The sequence below is a fragment of the Panthera tigris genome, chromosome C1 (genome assembly GCF_018350195.1).
Source record: "Panthera tigris isolate Pti1 chromosome C1, P.tigris_Pti1_mat1.1, whole genome shotgun sequence".
Lineage (NCBI taxonomy): Eukaryota > Metazoa > Chordata > Mammalia > Carnivora > Felidae > Panthera > Panthera tigris.
The window spans coordinates 27,243,431-27,266,427 of record NC_056667.1 but is presented as its reverse complement, the minus strand read 5'-3'; the positions used below and the strand labels follow the sequence as shown (position 1 = coordinate 27,266,427).

The window sequence follows — 22,997 nt, the reverse complement described above, 5'->3', positions numbered from 1 at the left end:
TGTGCTGACAGCTCAGAGCCTGGAGCCTGCTTTGGATTCTGTGTCTCCCTCTCTCTCTGCCCCTCCCCCGTTCATGCTCTGTCTCTCTCTGTCAAAAATAAATAAACATTAAAAAAATTTTTTTTAAATTTACTCTGAAGATTAAATAAGATGTTTGCAAAATTCTTGCAACTGTTTTTGTCACAGGGTAAGTAAGCCCCTGATAAATATTAGCCCTCCAAATATGAAGGAGGAGCACTATGACGGATATTTGTAAATCATCAATGTAGCAATTAATAGTAAAGTGGATGAAAACGTGGCTAGACAGATGCGAGAGAAGAGGGTGGAAAATGGGATCTTGTTGGTGTGGCAAAAGTGGGTTGGGAAGTGGTGAGGAGGTAAAGAAAGATGAAGAAAGAGAACTTTTATCTGAACCCAACTAAAGCTGGAAACTTGGAAGAGGAGGCCAGTGGATAAGGTAATTATCCTGGTTTGCCTGGAACTGAGATTCTTGGGAGATGGGATTTTCAATGCTAAAACTGGGAAAGTCCTGGAAAATCGGGATGAGTTGGTTACCCCACAAGTGGATAGGATCACGAGAATGAAGTGGGGATGGTAACTACCATGCCTTTCTTTCTTGGTGCCCTCTGATCTTCTCCCTATAGTAATCTTGTAAAGTACTTTCCAGGGGCTTGATTGAACCAGGAGCCAGAGGGCAAGGGAGCTTGGGTAATGCAGTGGGGAGAAGTCATCCTTTGCTGGACAGAGCAGGATAAGGAAAGACAGAGAATGGACCTGGAGGGGCAAAAAGATAGTAACTAGCAAAATGACAAGAGATTAGAATTGTTTGGGATTAGTCTGACTCCAGACCTTTTATTCTTTTTCCTGTCTTGTCCAAAAAGTCTAGAAATGGTATGGGTGCATGTTTTCTGCATCCTCAAATTAAATTTAAGTAAAATTATAAAGGTTATCCAAGGATATTCTTTGGTATCCGAGCAGCCCACAAAACTTGTCTGTTTGTTCAGTGGCATGAATGCTATGTACAAGGAGGAAGTAGGATCTAGCTGCTCCAGGGATGGAGGTCCTGGAGAAAATCCCCACAGGTGCCTTCGGTTGCCCTGGGATCTTCTCCCAGCTCACCTCCATCCAGCCCAGAAGGCTTACTCCTCACACTGCGCTGTGGCAAGGGTCAAAGGTCAAAAGCCACCACTCTCCTGGTACCGCCTTGCGAAGCCAGAGGGCCCCGACCGCCTGGCAGCCAGGAGAATCTCAGCCTCACTTAGGTTCAATAGACGAGAGGAACAGAGACCCGCCAACCCTACCCAGATTACAGTCTCCGGGCTCGTCAAAGGTGCTTCGTGATTGGTAGGACGGCATGGGGGCGTGGCCTCATGTAGAAACCCTCCTCCGGATTGGTGCAAATCGGCAGGGCGGGGCCTCCACTCTGGCTGGGCGCGAAACCTCGAACGGTGTTGCCGGGCTGGAGACCGCGGGAGCGGCTGCGCTCCGGCTAAGGGACCAGGAGACCCGCTCCGTCACAAGCGAAGCGCTAGGAAGCCGGAGTCATGACGGGCGAAGTACTTTCTGAGGTGGGTTCGTGCACTTGCCGCCATCCGCGGCTGCGGAGGCCTGGCTCCGAGGGGCGGGTTGGGGTAGGGGTCGAGTCGGGCGGAGCGGGTCGCGGAAGCTGGGAGGACTACAGCTCCCGGCGGCACCGTGGCGGCGCGGCGCGCGGCCGGGCCTGGCGGGATGGCCCCTGGGGCTCGCGACTCTGGCGGTCCGGTCCCGCGGTGGACTTCCCGCGCCTCGGTGAGCTAGGCGGCGTCGCTTCTGGTCCCTTCCGCGCGCGCAGCTGGCCGCCCAGCAGTTCCTCAGCCGGCCACGCCCGCCCACCTCCCCTTTGGCGCGTTTCCTGCCGCCGGAGTTCTTCCTTGTCCAGCTCCCCAAAAGAGGAAGGCCTGGGCAGACCCGGGCCGCTGGGATGCGGGGCGGGGTTCTCCGGAAATGGACGGCGGCAGTCTTTGGGAGTTCGGAATTGGATCTACAAAGGGCCTGTGAGGTCATCCAACGCGACCCCGAAAGAAATAGGAGTGTCGGACCCTCTCGGCTTGTGGCTTGATTGCTGGCAGGATTGGGGATAGAAGCATCTGTTTCCAGAACCCTGTTCTTTTCTGGGGCCGGGACTAGTGTGGGACAGTAGCCTTGGGAGCAAAATTTAAGAGGGCTCCCCAAACTCAGTAATTAAGATAATGTTTTAATGCAATTTTTATTTTTATTTTTATTTTTTTAATTTTTTTTTAACGTTTATTTATTTTTGAGACAGAGACAGAACATGAACGGGGGAGGGTCAGAGAGAGAGGGAGATACAGAATCGGAAGCAGGCTCCAGGCTCTGAGCCGTCAGCCCAGAGCCCGACGCGGGGCTCGAACTCAGGGACCGTGAGATCGCGACCTGAGCCGAAGTCGGACGCTCAACCGACGGAGCCACCCAGGCGCCCCTTAATGCAATTTTTAAAAATAAAAATTAAAGCAAAAATTCCATTATATGGTTTGGAACAAAATATAAAACTTTTAAATAAAGACAAGATCTGACCCTGCGCTTGCACTACTCCACTTCAGGTGCCTATAATCCTGGCCCTGGTTCCAATAAAACTTTATTTACAAAAGTAGTAGGCTGACCTCATGAGCCATGATTTGCCAGTTTGATTTTTTGTTTGTTTGTTTGTTTTTAATGTTGTACTATTATCTCAATTCCAGGGGTTTTTGAGACTTGACTCTGTTCTTGCCCTGTTCCTGGCCCTGACTGTGGCAGATACTGCTATAAATTGCATAGAAGAAAGTGATTAAAGCATGTATTGAGTTACGTGGTTATCTAAACTCAGTTTCCACATCCACAAAGAATCTTACTGCTTCAGGTGTTGGGAGAATCATCAGCACATATGTGATGATTCTCAGTGATTCCTTAATACCTGTTATCTTTGGTTATTATTTTAGTAATTATACCAAACATTTAAAACAATTTAATAGTTGTTAGAGAAGCCATTAGGGTGAGTAATGCTCGACTACATTACAGATGTTAATATCTGCCCCCCTATTAAGTCAAGTCAGAGCCCTAAGAACACCAGGGATGTAGGAGACCTGGCCTCTAGGGTCAGCCTGGTCACTTGACTGGTCATGTCACCTAACACACCCATCCTACTTATACTTTTTACTTGTGATTTTTTTTTTTTAAATGTTGTATTTATTTTTGAGAGCCGGGGTGGGGGGCAGGGGCAGAGAGAGACAGAGATACAGACTCCAAAGCAGGCTCCACACTATTAGCACAGAGCTCTGTGCAGGTCTGGAACCCAGGAACTGTGAAATCATGACCTGAGACAAAGGCAGAAGCTTAACCCACTGAGCCACCTAGGCACCTCTACTTGTGACCTTTAAAATGGTTTTATTTGAGGGGCGCCTGGGTGGCTTAGTTGAGCATCTGACGTAGGCTCAGGTCATGATCTCACTGTTTGTGGGTCTGAGCCCCACATCAGGCTCTGTGCTGACAGCTCACAGCCTGGAGCCTGCTTTGGATTCTGTGTCTCCCTCTCTCTCTGCCCCTCCCCCACTAGCACTCTGCCTCTCTCTCTTAAAAATAAATAAAAACATTAGAGAAAGACAAATATATGACTTTGGTAATATGTGGAATTTAAGATACAAACCAGATGAACATAAGGGAAGGGAAGCAAAAATAATATAAAAACAGGGACGGGGACAAAACATAAGAGACAAACGTAGAGATCAAACTGAGGCTTGTTGGAGGAGTTATGGGTTGGGGGATGGACTGGGCAAGGGGCATTAAGGAAGACACTTGTTGGGATGAGCACTGGGTGTTATATGTAGGGGATGAATCACTGGATTCTACTCCTGAAATCATTACTGCACTATATGCTAACTAACTTGGATGTAAATTTAAAAAAATAAATAAATAAAATAAACATTAAAAAACATTTTAATGGTTTTATTTGGAAATTTTCAAACATATACAAATGTAGAAAGGCTGTATAATGAACCTATCACCTAACTTAAATAGTTATCAAATCATGCCAATCATATTTCATTTATAGCTCATCCACTTTCACCCTCACTGGATTATTTGGAAGCAAATTCCAGATATCACTGCATCCAAAAATATTTCTTTATGCATCTCTAAAAGATAAGGGCTTTCCAAAACAGGTAACACAAATATTACCACACCTAAAAATCTTAGAATTATTACTTAATACTAAATAGATAGTGTTCAGATTTCATTGACTCAGATGTATACTTTCTGTTTATTTATTTTGTTTTAGAAAGAGAGAGAAAGAAGTCATGAGCTGGGGAAAGGGGCAGAGGGAAAGAGAGAAAGAGAGAGAATCTCAAGTAGGCTCCACACAGCGTGGAGCCCAACACAGGGCTCAATCCCATAACCCTGGGATCACTGCCTGAGTTGAAATCAAGAATCGGATGCTTAACCAACTGAGCCACCCAGGTGCTCTGTTTATTTGAATCAGGATCCAAAGTCTGCATATTGCATGGGGTGCCTGGCTGGCTTAGTAGAGTATGGGACTCTTGATCTCTGGGTTGTGAGTTCCAGCCCCACGTTGGATGTAGAGATTACTTAAACAAAATTAAAAACAAAAACAAAATGTGCATACTGCAGTTGTTGATATGTGTGTGTATGTGTGTATGTATCTTAACTCTATATAGGTATGATTTGTGTATCATTATGTACTCAGAGCTTTCTGTCACCACCTGGCTAATGCAAAGTGTGTTCTCATTTTCTAGGTTCATCTAGAAATCAATGATCCAAAACTTACCTCACAGGAAGAACCCGATAGTCCTTCAGACAGTGGACAAGGCAGCTGTGGAACAATTGTGCCCTTGAGTGATGGAGGTTTGTAATAGTAATTTTATTTTTAGAAATAGAATGTGGGGGCCTGGGTTATAAGTGGATTGGATTAATTTCATTATTCTCTTGATTCTTTAAATTATTAATGCCTAGCCTTATTGTTTGTCTTATTTATTATAAAAGCAAAATTATAGTGCATATACTCTTTTGAAATTAACCATTTCTATTATTAAATGTGTAAAATGTCTAGAAGCTACCACATTGCGTGGTTGAAGGCATTCATCCTTTAGTAAATGATTTTTAACACCTACCAAAAGAATTAGAACAACTTTACACTTTGTAAATATATATAATTACATTTCTCAGTAAGAGACATTTCCAGGGAAAATGGTTCTTAAAACCTATTTTTAGATTTGCTTTGCTACAATCAGTTCTTACTGGTAGTTACATAATTTCACAAGGTGACACAGCAGTTGGATAATTGGATGTTTTTTAGGAGTAGTGGGACCAGGAAGAGGACAAAATAATAGTAGATCTCTGAAAAAAATTATGTTTTCTCCAGATTCAGATGAAGAGATATTTGTGAGTAAGAAATTGAAAAGCAGGAAGCTGCTACAAGACAGTGATTCTGAAAGAGAGGACACAAATGCTTTTCCAGAGAAAACTTACGACAGCGTTGAGGAGGAAAATAAAGAGAACTTATATGCCAGAAAAAATGGAAAAGTCAGAAGGATTTACAAAACTCTGGCAGACAGTGCTGGAAGTGACATTGAGGAGTCTTTGTATCAGGAAAATCTTGAAACCCAGGTGACGCCTTGCTTAGAGCTGAGTCTCCAATCTGAAAACTCTGTGGACTTTACAGTTGACAGAAAGATTTCCAAAAAACCCAAACATGATAAAGAAAGAATGGAAGGAAAAGCAAAAGTAAAATCAAAGAGAAGACTTGAGAAAGAGGAAAAAAAGATGGAAAAAATCAGGCGGCTAAAAAAGAAGGAAACAAAAAATGAGGTATATTTAAAAGAATGAATTTGTTCTTTTTCTGTTTTTTATTTTATTTTGAGAGAGAGAGAGAGAGAGACAGAGTGCGAACCAGGAAGAGGCAGACAGGGAGATACAGAATCTGAAGCAGGCTCCAGGCTCTGAGCTGTCAGCACAGAGCCTGACGCACGGCTCAAACTCACAGACAATGAAATCGTGACCTGAGCCAAAGTCCGATGCTTAACTGACTGAGTCATCCAGGTGCCCCTAAATTTGTTCTTTCTAAGGCAGATTAACATCTTAGAAAAAATTGCTTTTAGTTCTTGAGGTTTCTGCACTTAGAATATAGCTTCAAGTTGATTGGTTTGTATTGCGAGTAATGAGGTATGTAATTTAAAACTTGTTGGTCTCATTCTCCGTAAATGGATTTCTGATTTTCTCTGCAAGCACATGGAGTGCTGCTTGTTATCTGATGAAAATGAACTTTCAGAGGAGAATTTTTTTAGGCATCCATAAGTCAGAAGTCTTGTTTGCTAACTAGAAAAAAACATCTTTTTATAAACTAGCTGTTTGATAAGTATTTGAGTTTTTTAAAAAAAATATTTACTTTTTACTAAGTTGGTTTTGGACAGTGGCATAAAATCACAGCATGGACTTCAAAAGATGGCTGTGGGTAGGAACCAGGGAGAATGTTCTAAAATGCCAAATATTTGTCTACTGATACATTATGGGCTTTTTATGGCCTGGTCCAAATTACCTTATGATGTGAAATATTGGAGTTTGGGTGATTGGATTTTGCTTTGTCTTTATGCATTGTCCAGGAAGATGATGTGAAACAGCCATTTAATGATAGTGGCTGTCTTCTTGTGGATAAAGACCTTTTTGAAACTGGATTGGAGGAAGAAAATAACTCTGCATTAGAAGACGAAGAGTCATTAGAATCGATAAGGGCAGCTGTGAAAAACAAAGTAAAAAAGCACAAGGCAAGTAAAAGATGATTGCAAAAGAGCTAACCCACTGCTCCTAACCTTTGCTTTATTTTCTTTCTTTCTTTTTTTAAATGTTTTTTAATGTTTATTTTTGAGATACAGACAGAGCACAAGTAGGGGAGGGGCAGAGAAAGAGGGAGACAGAATCTGAAGCAGGCTCCAGGCTCTAGCTGTCCACACAAGGGCCCGACTCAGGGCTTGAATTCACGGACCGCAAGTTCATTGACCTGAGTTGAAGTTGGACACCCAGCTGACTGAGTCACCCAGAAGCCCCTTCTTTATTTTCTGATTTACTATTGGAACCATTTTTTTTTTTAATGTTTATTTATTTTTGAGACAGAGAGAGACAGAGCATGAATGGGGGAGGGTCAGAGAGAGGGAGACACAGAATCTGAAGCAGGCTCCAGGCTCCGAGCTGTCAGCACAGAGCCCCATGCGGGGCTTGAACTCACTAACTGTGAGATCATGACCTGAGCCAAAGTCGGATGCTTACCCGACTGAGCCACCCAGGCGCCCCTGGAACCATTTTTTTTTTTTTAAGAGAGAGCACGTGAGCAAGGGAGAGGAGAGAGGGGCAGATGGAGAGAGAGAGAGAGGGAGAGAGAATCGTAACCAGGTGCTGAGCCCAACACAAACCTCGATCCAACAACCCTGGAATCTGTGCCGAAATCAAGAGCTAGACACTCAACTGACTGAGCCACCCAGGCACCCTTAAACTTTTTTTTTTTAATGTTTATTTATTTTTGAGAGAGAGAGAGAGAGAGACAGAGCACAAGTGGGGGAGGGGCAGAGAGAGGAGACACAGAATCTGAAGCAGGCTCCTGACTTTGAGCTGTCAGCACAGAGCCTGGTGGTGGGGCTCGAACTCATGAACCATGAGATCATGCCCTGAGCCAAAGTTGTCATTTTTAACTCCAGAAAAACATGTGGCAATTGATTTCAGTTTTTTGGCTGTTAATTTTAGAATCAGGCAATGCAAGTGATAGACATGCTAACTTGTATGGAAACTAGTATTTTAATTGCCCTCATCGGAATGTTAGGGGGGAAAAGTAAGATACTTTATATTGTGTAAGAAGCAGGTAAGTAATGGGACAGAGGTATACATTATATAATCCTGTGGCCTCTAAGAAATGAACCTAAAGTGTTTCTGGAGGGGTATCAAAGAACAGCAGTCAAAACCTCATTGTCCTGAGTGTTTGGAAGCACAGTTGTTCTTGCTAAGATTACCTTTAGCTCCCTGGGAGTCATTGTCCCTCCTTAGGGAAACATGAAATAAAGAAGTATGAGAAATTAGGGCCCAACCTTGACTTGAGATAGCAAATTTTTTTCTAGGCATTATAGGATGCTGTATGTTTAAAACTTTCTATTTGATAATTACTGACTTTTTATTAACATAGCATGATGTGATGTTGGGGTACAAAAGCAGTCTTTTTTTTTTTTTTTTTTTTTTAAATTTTTTTTTTTAACGTTTATTTATTTTGGAGACAGAGAGAGACAGAGCATGAACGGGGGAGGGTCAGAGAGAGAGGGAGACACAGAATCTGAAACAGGCTCCAGGCTCTGAGCTGTCAGCACAGAGCCCGACGCGGGGCCCGAACTCACGGACCGCGAGATCATGACCTGAGCCGGTCAGCCGCTTAACCGACTGAGCCACCCAGGCGCCCCCAAAAGCAGTCTTTTGAGTAAGCAACGTCTCTTATTTCGGTTTAATTTTTGTCCATATTTTTCAACTTGTAATCTTCTCTTTTAGAAAAAAGAGCTGTCTTTGGAGAGTGGGGTCTATTCATTTGAAGAAGAAACTGAGTTATCAAAAGGCACCATACGGAAGGTGGGATAGAGCTCTGTATGTTGTCATGTTGGTTTCTTTCCCCAGGAGATTGTGGATTTCTGAGGGATAAATGTTTTATCAAGTCTATCATATTTTCCTGGTACCCATGGTATTGCTTTGTGTACAGTAGGGACACAGATATGGATTGTATTGAATTCAATGTGATATGCAAATAAATGCTCTCCCTGTGTTTATTTTTTAATTTACTTGTTTAAATTCAAGTTAGGGGCGCCTGGGTGGCTCGGTCGGTTAAGCGTCCGACTTCAGCTCAGGTCATGATCTCACAGTCCGTGAGTTCGAGCCCCGCGTTGGGCTCTGTGCTGACCGCTCAGAGCCTGGAGCCTGTTTCAGATTCTGTGTCTCCCTCTCTCTCTGCCCCTCCCCTGCTCATGCTCTGTCTCCCTCTGTCTCAAAAATAAATAAACGTTAAAAAAAATAAATAAATGAAAAAAATAAAAAATATTCAAGTTAGTTGACATATAGTGTAGTATTGGTTTTAGGAGTAGAACCCTGTGATTCATCATTCATATTATAACACCCAGTTCTCATCCCAACAAGTACCCTCCTTAATACTCATCACCTATTTAGCCCATCCCCCACCCACCTCTTCTCTAGCAACCTTCAGTTCTCTGTATTTAAGAGTCTCTTATGGTTTGCTCCCTCTCTGTTTTTATCTTATTTTTCCTTCCCTTCCCCTATGTTCATCTGTTGTGTTTCTTAAATTCCACATATGAGTGAAATCATATATTTGTCTTTTTCTGCCTGACTTATTTTGCTTAGCATAATACAGTCTAGTTCCATCCATGTTGTTTTAAATGGCAAGATTTCATTCTTTTTGATTGCCAAGTAATATTCCATTGTGTGTGTACATTGTGTATACATGTAAATACACACACACATATATATACACACCACATCTTTATCCATTCATCAGTCAGTGGACATTTGGGCTCTTTTCATAATTTGGCTATTGTTGATAGCACTGCTATAAACATTGGGGTATGTGTGCCCCTTTGAATCAGCATTTTTGTTATATCCTTTGGATAAATATTTAGTAGTTTATATTGTACTGAATTCATTAGTGCTTACTTTTCCCTCTCCTCTTTTCGTGGAGAGGGCAAACTCTTGAAGGATGAATGTCTTTCTGGATAATAGCATTAACATAGTCTCTTTGTTTTCTTTAAGGAACGGAAGGCAGCCAAATTAAGTAAGGAAGCGTTAAAAAAACTGCACAGTGAAACTCAGCGCCTTATTCGAGGTAATATAAACCAGTACAGTAACTTTGTGGCAAATCACAATATTTCTTTGTAAGCTCCACTTGGATATTGGGGAATTTTGGTTTTTTTAATATTCTTAATATAAATTATAATACCAAGTTTAAAATTGATCTTGGTGAATGGCCATTGTTCTAAAGCCTCTGGAACATAAGTATAAAGTGAGAAAATTTCCAGAACTGTATTAGTGCTAAGGAGGGAGGGTTTTTTTAATGTTTTTCTGTGGATCAGCTGTATCAGGATTTGGGAGCTTTTCAAATGTGTAAGGTGTTAGGTTCCACAGAAATTCTGATTCAGTAGGCCTGAAGTGGGGTCTAAGAATCTGTATTTTTTATTTTTTAAATGTTTATTTTTGAGAGAGAGAGACAGCATGATCAGGGGAGGGGCAAAGAGGGAGAGACAGATGATCAGAAGCAGGCTCAGCACTGATAGCAGAGAGCCTGACAGGGGGCTTAAACCCACAAACCACGAGGTCATGACCTGAGTCCAAGTCGGTCACCCAACCAACAGAGCTACCCAGGTGCCCCAAGAATCTGTATTTTTTAAAAACTTCCTGGATCAGTTTAATTTCACAACTAGGTTTAAAAGCCACTGGTCTCCAGGGAGTTCTTTTGTAGTTAGATCCTGTCTTTATTAAAGCCAGGATTGTTTTCTATTTCTGGTGATGGCTTTCACTGTGCTGTTTAGTTGACTGAACATGAAGTGACATTTCAGAATATACAGGATGTGTATTTGCTTGTTTTGTTCCATTTTGTAGAATCTGCACTTAATCTTCCATATCATATGCCAGAGAATAAAACCATTCATGATTTCTTCAAACGTAAACCTCGGCCCACTTGCCAGGGAAATGCCATGGCGCTACTGAAGTAAGAATTCTCTTTCCTTGAGATTATAATTTTTGTAAATATTCAGTTTTGTAGCAAACATCTGGTGTAAGAAAGTTCAGATTCCTCAGTCTCTTAAAACTGTTATAATGGATTCATTATGTGCTCAGATGAGAGTTTCACACTTAGGATAATTTTCAACTTGAGCTTATTTTCCCCTCTCTAGGTCATCTAAGTATCAGTCAAACCATCACAAAGAAACCGTAGACACTGTAAATACAAGTGAGATGAATAATGGCCACCATAACAAAGATTCTGAGCAGACAGTGTGTGTGGGACATGAACTGGAAATTAACGCACTCCCTGCAGTTTCAAAGGAACCCCAGATCACTACTGGATCAGGGGAATCTTGTAGTAAGGATATGATGGGAAGTGAAGAGCTAGAAATTCAGGAGAAACAGAAGCAGGGTGATGGCAGACCTCCACCTGAGGACAGCTCAGTGGCACATCAGGAATCCAGCTTCCTCAGGAATGAGGACAATGAGGTGTGTCAGGCTGGAGGGCTTATGGCACCTGAACCGCGTGCCCTGGAGGGAGAAGAAGGCCTGAAAAGAACAGAAGCAGATGAGAAGGTGGAAGAGCCCAGGCAGCAAACTAAATCAGTAGTTGTGCCACCTGAAAAAGCAAGGAGGTTCACTCTGGATAGACTTAAGCAACTGGGAGTAGATGTTTCCATTAAACCTCGGCTGGGTGCTGATGAAGACTCCTTTGTGATACTTGAAGAACCTGAAACCAACAGAGGTAATCCTTTGAGTTGTGGGGAGCCTCCAGAGTGATTTGTTCTGGCAGCTTTTTGTTATTTGCTACTATTTGGGGATACGGAACATAGGAGAAACCAATAACTGCACACATGAGCTTACTCTATAGATACCCAGATGCGGGTACAATTCTATTTAGATAAATTTGGCAGGGCATCAGGATGTCCTCAACCTTGTTTAAAATAGAAGCCTATTGATAGGTTAACATACAAAAGAAGTACATTGCTGTCGCGTTATTGTATGACATTCAAAAAAGCATTATTCGTGTTTTTACTGTTAAAGGAAAACATTTTGGTTCAGTAAATTGTCTGCAAAACTGAATTTCTTTTTTCCCCACGTCATTTAAGAAATACTAAACTATCCACGACATGCAAGGTGCTGTAGGGCATACCAAGAGAAATGTTATATTTATCGTACATTTAAGGTACTTACACTCTTGTAGGGGAGATAATAAGTATGCAAATAACAGTAATACAAGAGAGAAAGTGGAAAGTGACTTCTATAATGAGCATGTATCACTGATAATTGGAAAAATTAAATGAAGAAAAGGGAAAAATAGTCTCTGCTGAAAGAAACATTTAGAATAAAGTGCTATGGCAGTTTAGAGGAAGGATAAGTTTCTCCCAATAGGTGGTTAAAAGAAGGCTTAAAGTGTAGGTGGATGTAATTACTTGTTCACTGCCTTTCCCTTTATACTTTGAATAGGGATCTTCTGGCTTGTTCCCTACTCTATCACCGGCGCTTCCGCAGAGGATGACACATTGTAGGCATTTATACTGGATGAGTGATGAATGAATGAATGATCCTTCAAGACAGAGCTCAAGTATTACCATATTAGGTAGACTTCCTGACTAGTAGATAGAATTGGATATTCTCTCCTCTGCATTGAGGCAGTTTGGCATGATAATTAAGAGCTTAGGCTCTGTAGCAAGAGCAAGGTTTGAATCTGGGTTGTGCTATTTACTGTTTAACTTTGAATATGCTATTTGACCTCTCTGAGCCACCTTTTTAAAAATTTTTTCTTTAAAGGATATCTGGTTCATAGGGCTATAGTGAACATTTGTTGAAATCATGCATAGAAATGGATAACATAAAGAAGCATTCAAATGCTTGCTCCTACTTATGTTATCAGTGAAATTATTTGTATTAAAACTATAAGAGCTTATGGTTGGTGGGTGCTCTGTTATCCACAGTATCTGGTGTGTAAAATATGCTCAGTGAGTCTTTGTTGATTGAATGGGTGGGCTTTGTGGAAGTGGAGAGAAGGACATTCTTGGAAGGGACAGAAAGAGTTCTGCATGGTATTATTGGAAGGATGTTATAAATCCATTTGACCAGAATAGGAGATGGGTTGGAAGGGTTGTTAACAGAACTAGCATAGATCCATTAGCAGAGAAATAGGAGATTTTTAAGTTTATTTATTTATTTATTTTGAGAGAAAAAGAGAGAGAGAGAAAGCACACAGCGGGGGCAAAGAGAGGGGGACAGAGGATCTGAAATGGGCTCAGAGAGAGAATCCCAAGCAGGCTCCATGCTGTCAGCGCAGAGCCCAGCAACAGAGCTCGATCTCATAAACCATAAAATCATGACCTGAGCTGAAATCAAGAGGTGGTCACTTAACTGACCGACCCACCCAGGTGCCCTGAGATTTTTTTTTTTTTTTAATATTTATTTTTTGGGAGACTGCAAGCAGAGGAGGAGCACAGAGAGGGGGACAGAGGATCTGAAGTGGGCTTGTGCTGACAGGCTGACAGCAGTGAGCCTGACGGCGGGGCTCAAACTCGTGAACCGTAAGATCATGACCTGAGCTGAAGTCAGATGCTCAACCGACTGAACCACCCAGGTGCCCCCCAAGATTTTTTTTTGTCTGAAACTCAATGTTCTTTAAATAGTCCTGAACTGAGACAGGAAAGAGAAGAAACCTTTTTTTGAGTACCTACTGTATTAGACACTGATAGATTCTTTATTGTTGTTCTTAATTCTCATGGCTGCAGGTATTACTTTGCAATGAAGAGATGGAGGCTTGGAGAGGCCGGGTAATTGTTCCAATATTACACTTGGCTTATATAGGGAACTAGCACAGTGCCTGGCACATAGTAGGCATTTGTTTTTAACTCAGAATATGTTTTCCTTCAGAAATAGTATTTGACATGAAAGTTGGGTTTCCAGACCAGTCAGTTCCATAATATGTATGAAGTTAGGATCAACTTTTATTTATTTGTGTAATAAACTTTCATTTAGCATGGTGTTAGATGCTGTGTATACAAGACATAGTCCCTGCTGTCAAGGAAATTAGAGTCTAATAGGAGTGAAAGACAGGCAAACAGGCCATTACACGACTGTGTATACCCTGAGCCTAGAGAAAGGGTACCTCACTTGGAGTACCTCGTGGGGAGTCAGGGAGGCTTCTGAAAGGACCTGATACCTGAGCTGACTCTTGAAAGCTGAATAGGAGATACCAAGGTAGAGAAATGGCTTGCTTGGTGGAGGGAACAGACCCACAAAAGACCCAACAGAGGCAAGAGAAAACACAAGGTATCCTGATGAGGTAGGGTGAAGATTGCAAGGATTTTGGGAATGGGTAACTAGTGAGGCCAGATCATGCAAGGCTTTTAGGCCATGCTAAGAGCTTGGACTTTTGCCTTTTGTTAGTAGAGGACCACTGAAAAATTTTTAGCAAAAGAAATGACCCAATCAGATATTCATTTTTGGGACAATCTAGCAGCTAGTATGGTGGACACATTGGAAGGGGTTAAGAGTAAAAGCAGTAGAAAGACCTTAATTTCCTTAATATCACATGGAGTAAGGTTTCCATGAGAAAAATGCATATGGATCCAAACTCCGGGGTACCAGAAATATATTACTTCTGTTTCCTGCAATAGTGTAGGGAAAGTCTCTGTCCTCAATTCCTCTACTTTCTGGACAAAGAACAATGGGAATGAGAACAGTTTTAGATTCAGGCTGCTGATGGACACTGAGCTGGAGCAGAGACTTTTCACTTAGAGAGGACATGAAAGGAGCTAGCCAAAGACTGTTGGACGGAGAGGAGCCTGAACAGAGATCCTAGGATGAGGAGGGAGATGGTTGAGCAATATAGTAAAAGGCAAGAAGTAGCAATATAGTAAAAGGCAAAAGTAGGTGCTGTGGTGCATTGGGGATGAAGAGCTTTTAGGGCCTGGCTTTCTCCATAAGAATGAAGGCAACCCCTCTGCCTCACTATCATTTTAGGTCCCAAGTAAATCTTCCACATCCATTTCTTTTATTCTTTTGGTGCCAATAATGACTTGCCTATTTCTGTTCCCTTTCCACTGCCACTACCCATTGCTTCCAGCCTTACTGAACTGCTATAAAAGAGGATACAGACCTACATCTTCTCTCCTTGCACTTTTGTTTGTGATATAAACATACTATCCTTTGGTGTTGGATTTTTTGCTACTAATAAAGTTAGAGAGGGGTGCCTGGGTGGCTCAGTCAGTTAAGCATCCAACTTCGGCTCAGGTCATGATCTCGTGGTTCTTGAGTTTGAGCCCCGCGTCTGGCTCTGTGCTGACAGCTCAGAGCCTGGAGCCTGCTTCAGATTCTGTGTCTCCCTCTCTCTCTGCCCCTCCCCTGCTCATGCTCTGTCTCTCTATCTCAAAAATAAAATACACATTAAAAAAAATTAAAAAAAAAAAAACGTTAGGGACTCAGAATGGAAAGGCTTCCTTCCAGTCCTATCCCCTTCTAGGGCAGGAAAAACCACAACTAGTTTTGCTAACCACAAAACTACTACAATATGATTTGAGGGCATTTTTTAAGAAAAAGAACCAAACTTGGAGTGTCCTGGACATTTTATGGAAGAGAAGGCATCCCTCAACCCCGAAGGAATCTTTTCTCTTTATTACTGTCTCTCTCTTAAAACAGAGCTCACTGTGGTGTGATGCAAACAGAGGCGTGATGGTGCCCAGTAGCAGCTAGCTGAGGGAGAAAGGAGAAGGAAATTTTGAACTATATAGCATTGGAGAAGAGGGGATAGAGCTCCTGTTGCCGTTTGACCACTGAACTTACCGCTCCTGGTATATGTATATTCCCCTTTGTATGCAAGTTGGGTTTGTGGTTCAGAGGCCACCTGTAAGTGGAATTTCCTTTCTGGTTATACTAGTGTAACAGTTTCACCAACATGAGTTACATCACTGACTGGATTGATTGCCATTTTTTTTCCCCCTTTTTAAATTGACCTTGCTCATATTTAGTAAGATTACTATTAAATAGTGAAATGTTCAAAATAGGAAAATTTTTAAAAAGAGGCTGAAACCTATGAAAAATTAAGCCATTGAATGATTGGTAATTATGGTGTTTGTTCCACCAGCATAATACTTTTTTTTTTTTTTTTTTTTAAGAATTGCACACATTTAGAAACTTCAGTTGTAAATGTCTACCCTAAAATGATTTTTGAAGTATATCGAGGTAGAATAATTGCAACATTTCATTAGTTTGGGTTAAGCTACGTGAATTGGGTATAGGTGTTAGTAGCAAAGGAGTTTTTGGTGTTTTGGGGCATTTTTCTTCCCCCTCCAACTTTGTTGAGCTTAAAAACTGATTATTAACTGGAATCTTTTTTTTTTTTTTTTTAATTTTAAATTTATTTATTTAAATTCAAGTTAGTTAACATACGGTGTAGTAGTGGTTTCAGGAGTGGAACCCAGTGATTCATCACTTACATATGACACCCAGTGCTTATCCCAATAAGTGCCCTCCTTAATGCCCATCACCTATTTAGCCCATCCCCCCCCCTTTACCTCCTCTCTAGCAACCTTCAGTTTGCTCTCTGTATTTAAGAGTCTCTTATGGTTTGCCTCCCTGTTTTTATCTTATTTTTCCTTCCCTTCCCCTATGTTCATCTGTTGTGTTTCTTCAATTCCACATATGAGTGAAATCATGATATTTGTCTTTCTCTGCCTGACTTCTATTGCTTAGCATAATACATTCTAGTTCCATCCATGTTGTTGCAAATAGCAAGATTTCATTCTTTTTGATTGCCAAGTAATATTCCACTGTGTGTGTATATGTATGTATACATTGTGTGTGTGTGTACATTGTGTATACATGAAAATACACCCATATACACACCATATCTTTATCCATTCATCAGTCGATGGACATTTGGGCATTTTCCATAATTTGGCTATTGTTGATAACACTGCTATGAACATTGGGGTGCATGTGCCCCTTCGAATCAGCAGTTTTGTATCCTTTGGATAAATAACTAGTAGTACAATTGCTGGGTCGTAGAGTAGTTCTATTCTTAACTGGAATCTTAAAGGAAAGAGTTCAAGCATGGCACACTGACATACTGGTTGGTGTTTGGATCTAGAACTGGAAGCCTTGAAACAGCGTTTCTGGAAGCATGCTAATCCAGCAGTGAAACCCAGGGCTGGTCAGAAGATGAATGTGAACATCATAGTGAAAGGCGTGGGCACTGATGGAAAGGAAGAGCTAAAGGCAGATGTGGTACCTGTGACTTTGGCAGCTGAGAAGCTGGATGGAGCAAGCCACACAAAACCAGGTATTTGAGTGCATGTTTTCGTTTGCGTGCTTTATGCTTTGTACACTGGCAGGTCTTTATGGCTACCGAAGACCCTATAGTGAAAAGTTCTAGAATCTTTTTCCTTGGGCAGTTTGAAGATTGGATAGCAGTACCTCTGGCATGACTCACATGTAGCATTGCTTAGATGTGGGAGGTGATAAGATGACTATTTCCAATAGTTTTTGTCTTATTAAAAAACAGTAAATGTCTGTTGTAGAAAATATATAGAATAAAAAAAAAACTTCTGTGATCCTCTATCAGAGACACCTTCTATAATTATATTGTGTATCCTTTTAATCTCTTTGCATAGGTGTATATATATGTTTTTAAAAACAAACGGGCACCTGGGTGGCTCAGTCGGTTAAGCTTCTGACTTCGGCTCAGGTCATGATCTTGTGCTTTGTGAGTTTAAACCCCACATTGGGCTTGTGCTAACAGCTCAGAGCCTGGAGCCCACTTCAGATTCTGTCTGTCTGTCTGTCTGTCTCTCTCTCTGTCTCTGCCCTCCCTGACTTGTGCTCTGTCTCTCTCTCTCTCTCAAAAATAAACCTTAAAAACATTTTTTTTAAACAAACTAATGCAATCATATTGTACATTCTGCTTTGTAATCTGCCTTTTTGTTTTAACAATGTCTGTTGTTCCCAGATGTCTGTTGTACTTTGAAAGTACAAGTGACAGGGGCGCCTGGGTGGCTCAGTCGGTTAAGCATCTGAGTTTGACTCAGGTCATCATCTCATGGTTCTTGTGTATGAGCCCCACATCGGGCTCTCTGCTGTCAGGGCAGAGTGCACTTCAGATCTTCTGTCTCCCTCTCTCTCTGCCCCTCTCCCCCTCATGCTGTCCCTCTCTCTCTCAAAACTAAACATTAAAATAAAAGTATAAATAATATATCACATAGAAAATGGAGACACTGAGGAAAAAGTATGAAATGAAAAATTAGTCTTCCTAAAGGCAACTGTTAATTTCTTGTGTGTCCTTGGAAGAAAATTCATATGTGTACACCATTGTGGGTGTGGGCATGAGAGAGAGAGAGACAGACAGACAGACATTGGATACTTACTTTCTGCTAGGCATTGCTCTAGGTGCTTTACTGTGAATAACATTAGTATTCTTATTTTATATAGGAGAAAACTGATATACAAAGAATTTAGACAACTTACTCAGGTTTGCACAGCTCATAAGTAGTAGAACCAGTAGCCTAATCCAGACCTCCTAACTTCAGAGTTCGGATACACATTATATTGCTTTTGAGTTTTTTAACAGCTGCATAATATTCCTTTGTGAGACTGTAACATGATTCGTTTAACCATACTCCTGTTAATAGACAGCTTGTATATTCCAGTTGTTGTTATTTCATACAATGTTGCACCGTAGTATCAGATATATGTTGGTTTATTTGGATGCAGAATTCCTTATAGTGGAATCATTGAGTCAAATTTTGATATATATCATCCTGTTCTTCAAAATAGTTGCACCAATTTATACTCTGAATCACAATATATGAGTTCTTGTTTCCTCCAGTTAATATGTCAAAAATGTTACCTCTTACTTTGATTTATATCTCTCTTTTTTTTTTTTTTTTTTTTTTGATGTTTATTTTTGAGACAGAGAGAGACAGAGCATGAACAGGGGAGGGTCAGAGAGAGGGAGACACAGAATCTGAAGCAGGCTCCAGGCTCCGAGCTGTCAGCAGAGCCCGACGAGGGGCTCAAACCCACAGACCGTGAGATCATAACCTGAGCTGGAGTCAGATGCCTAACCGACTGAGCCACCCAGGCACCCCGATTTATATCTCTTTAATTAGAAATGAGACTAGGAGCATCTGGCTGGCTCAGTCAGTGGAGCACGTGACTCTTGATCTTGAGGTTGTGAGTTTAAGCTGCACGTTGGGTGTAGAGAGTACCTAAAAATGAAACCTTTAAGAAAGGAAAAAAGAAATGAGGTTAAGTGTTACTTTTAATTTGTTCACTAACCATGTATGTTCAATTTTTCTGTGAACTACCAGGTCATATTCTTTGCCCATTTTACTTTTGAGTTGTTTCTTTTTTTCTTTAAAAAAATTTTTTTAATGTTTATTTATTTTTGAGAGAGAGAGCGTGAAAGCAGGGAGGGGCAGAGAAAGAGGGAGACAGAGATCAGAAGCAGGCTCTGTGCTTACAGCAGACAGCCTGATGCAGGGCTTGAACTCATGAACCGTGAGATCATGACCTGAGACAAAGTCAAAGCCAGATGCTTAACCGACTGAGCCACCCAGGTGCCCCTTCTTTTTTTCTTTAATATAGGTATATTTATCAAGGTTGTCCTTCATGGCTTCTGGGCCAGAGACTTTCAGAGTCCTACTCTTGCACCCCATTTTTGTCCTCTTTAATAACTTTTATAATCTCTGTGTAGTATATTATCTCAGAGTGTAGAACATAACTATGAAAAGTTCCCTTTAGTTCATAATAATCCTTATTTGTTAAGGTAACACCCTCGAGTAATAAGGTCTCGGATTTTCCTTTTGGGATGTAACTGGAACACTCCTGGGGTTGTCTGAAGTGCACACTTCCATTACTGCAGGAGGTAGTTGGTCGTTATGTCTAAAGCATTTTTTCCTGTTTCTGTTCAGGTGAAAAGCTTCAGGTGCTGAAAGCTAAGCTGCAGGAAGCAATGAAACTCCGTAGGCTTGAGGAGCGCCGAAAGCGCCAAGCATTATTTAAGTTAGATAATGAAGATGGATTTGAAGAAGAGGAAGAGGAGGAAGAAATGACAGATGAGTCTGAGGAAGATGGAGAAGAGGAGGAAGAAGGAGATCTAGAGGAAGAAGAGGAGGAAGAAGAAGGCAATCAGGAGGTTTCTGACAATTATTTCATTTTGTTATTTGTTTAGGATGGATAAGGGAAAGAGAAAATCAGATTTGAATAAGAGTAAGGTAAAGTAAGGTAAGCACATTCAATTGTATAAGAGATTTTAGGGGCAGAGATGGTGTAAGTAACTCACAGGTACTGAAGTCTTTGCATTCAGTTCTGTTAGCACCTCTAGATACCTGCAGTTCCCAGAGGCCTAGCCTTAGCTTCTACCTTTTGGTCTACTCACTGAAATAGAAGGCTAAAATGGAAATGGCTTTGTATTAATAGATGCCTTTATCTTTGATGTTTATTTAAGTTTTCTCTATTCAGAATGAAAAGCAGTCTCAACCTTGGTCAGGTTGAGGTCTGGAATAAATTCTCAGGCAGGCTGAGACCTTCCTGAGTTAATTTCTTTCTCGGTTGAGGAGGAAATTTATAAAAGGGCTCTTGCCGTTGTTCTATACTATTGTCTTCTGCCTAGGGTAGATGATGATGAAGTTTTTGGTAGAAAAAAGGAAGACCCCCCCTTGTTTGAACTCTGCAGTCATTTGAAAGAGTTGGTTCATATTTACCCCTGGATAAAGAAGAGGAAAGCAATGGCTGAACCACGTAGCATGTCATACTCTAGGTTTGGTTTAAGGCCACTAGTTGTCCTGCATTCTCAGGCTAGTTATTTAACCTCTCATTGCCTCAGTAAAATGATAATTCGGTCTTTTTTCAGTCTTGTAGCACTTTGGGGAGGGTAAAATGTAAAAAAGTACAAAAGAGCTCTAGAAGTGTCAGGGAAAGTTATGTTAATGATGATGGTCAGACCAAGTCTCCTTTGGGTTTACCTTTTCAGATTTACGATGTGACCTATAACCAAGCAGCCATGCATGATGCTAACAACATATTTGCTTTTAAATTTTTTTACTTTGGTTTTGGGTGGCATGATTGATGAAGGTTGCAGAATTCCTTCTCAGTAGTGAAGAAATAGAAACCAAAGATGAGAAAGAAATGGATAAAGAAAACAGTGATGGCAGTAGTGAAATTGGCAAGTCAGTTGGCCTTCTCTCTGTCCCCAAACCTCTGTCATCTGATTCTACCTTACTTCTATTTAAGGACAACTCTTCCAAGATGGGGTAAGTAATTCTCTTTAGGGAAAGATAAGATTCCCTTGGGTTTGCCCCTCTTGTTAGAAGCAGAAGCAGATAAACAATTTACCTTCTTATTTTGTAGTTACTTTCCTAGTGAAGAAAAATCAGAAACAGATGAAATCTCAGGCAAAAGGCCTAGCAAACTGGGTAAGTAGTGACTCTTGTGCCGAACTTGACTTTTCTTATCTCCTCTAGCTTTGATACTTAAGGACAATTCCATTAAGATTCCATTTTTTTGAGCTCTAGTGGACTTCACTCTTACTTGTGGCGATGAAAGGAACTTATGAATTAGAACAATTTTCTTGATTCTGTTTTGGAAAACTTACATTCAGTTTCTTTGTTATTGACCATGGACACATACTAGGTCCTTAGTAGTGTATGTTGAATGAGTGAACCATGAAACATTTCAATCATATGTAGATGAACAGAAGATGTATACATGATTGGATAATGGAAAGAGTGATTATAGGCATTAGGCAGGGTGAGACAAAGATGGGAACTTTCAGGGGTCACTTAGCTCAGAGTGGTAAATCTTGATTGTATAATGCTATCTCAGTACTATAATTTACCTTTAACTTCATGTTTTAGAACATAGAACTTGAGAGATTTGCCTATGGATGTTACCTGATAGCTTTACATTCTCAATTCTTCTTCCTAAACAAATCCACCTTATTTCTGGAATCATGTACTTAAAAATGATTTCTCTTTCTTTAGATGAAGATGATTCATGCTCATTGCTAACAAAGGAGAGCAGCCACAATAGCAGCTTTGAGCTGATTGGCTCCACAATTCCGTCCTATCAGCCTTGCAACAGACAAACAGGCCGTGGGACCAGTTTTCTCCCCACAGCAGGAGGATTCAGATCTCCTTCCCCTGGGCTATTTCGAGCCAGTTTGGTCAGCTCAGCTTCTAAGGTAAGATGGTGATGGTTTTCTAATCTCCTCCCCCTTTTGCTTCCCACACTGCTAAATAAAGTGTGTCCAAGCCAACCAACTCCCACTACATTATGTATGTTCAATTTAAAGAATCCACCCCCTTTGTGTATTAAAAACAATCCTCATCCAATGTTCTTACATTCTTGAAGGTATTTTTCTTTATGCTTCCCTTGGCTATGCATTGTCCTCCTCAACTGCAATTGCCTTAGAGTAGATGAAATACTGCAAATAGCAACTTCTGTTGTTGTCATGACAGTGAATGACAATTATAAAATGTTTTGTTTTTGTTTGGTTTTGTTTTGGTGCCAGAGTTCAGGAAAGCTGTCTGAGCCTTCACTTCCCATAGAGGATTCCCAGGATCTGTATAACGCCTCCCCAGAGCCTAAGACACTTTTCCTGGGAGCAGGAGACTTCCAGTTCTGTTTAGAAGATGACACTCAGAGCCAACTGTTGGATGCAGATGGGTAGGTAGTTTTATGTTTCTGTGGGTGGGATGGTGCTGGGTACTGCTTAATTTTGTTTAAAAATAAAGTAAGCTTCTGTCACTCCATCTGTGCTTTCTCTTCTGAGAAAGAGAAGGTGTACAGACCGTTAGTATTACATTCTGCAAGTCTGAAGAAAATCTCTCCAGAAAATAAAATGTAAATAGTCCTAGCTACCATTCTGATCCTTCGATCTCTGCTTTACTTGAAATGCACAGCTCCTGTAAGGGCATCAAATCTTCCTGTATCCATTCTGCTGCGTGTAGGCTTGTTGTGTGGAATTGAGAATGGAGACACCCATGGCACGTTACATGGACATAACACCAAGTTCTATTCTGGCACCGTCTGAAGCCAAAAATTATCCTTTACCCTTACCTTTCGAATATCATTTATTCTTTAATTAAACTCCCTCCCATTTTAGATTATCCTAAGGCTTCAGTTTGAATCCTCTGTCTTCTGGTTTGGGATTCAGCTTCTAAGTTCAGTTTTAGAAA

General features: G+C 41.1%; 1 protein-coding gene across 1 annotated transcript in view; it reads left to right on the top strand.

Annotated features, from left to right (window-relative positions):
- The first annotated feature begins 1,460 nt into the window (after positions 1-1,460).
- Positions 1,461-22,997, top strand: part of CLSPN (claspin) — a 31,645-nt gene continuing 10,108 nt past the window's right edge. Inside the window, exons 1-14 of the mRNA XM_007092462.3 lie at positions 1,461-1,568; positions 4,782-4,890; positions 5,408-5,853; positions 6,645-6,806; positions 8,563-8,640; positions 9,826-9,898; positions 10,672-10,780; positions 10,965-11,539; positions 16,910-17,101; positions 19,731-19,954; positions 20,893-21,071; positions 21,169-21,233; positions 21,801-22,000; positions 22,331-22,485. Of these exons, the coding sequence (XP_007092524.2) occupies positions 1,545-1,568; positions 4,782-4,890; positions 5,408-5,853; positions 6,645-6,806; positions 8,563-8,640; positions 9,826-9,898; positions 10,672-10,780; positions 10,965-11,539; positions 16,910-17,101; positions 19,731-19,954; positions 20,893-21,071; positions 21,169-21,233; positions 21,801-22,000; positions 22,331-22,485 (2,591 nt within the window). The 5' untranslated portion in view covers positions 1,461-1,544. The remainder of the gene's footprint in view (positions 1,569-4,781; positions 4,891-5,407; positions 5,854-6,644; positions 6,807-8,562; positions 8,641-9,825; positions 9,899-10,671; positions 10,781-10,964; positions 11,540-16,909; positions 17,102-19,730; positions 19,955-20,892; positions 21,072-21,168; positions 21,234-21,800; positions 22,001-22,330; positions 22,486-22,997) is intronic.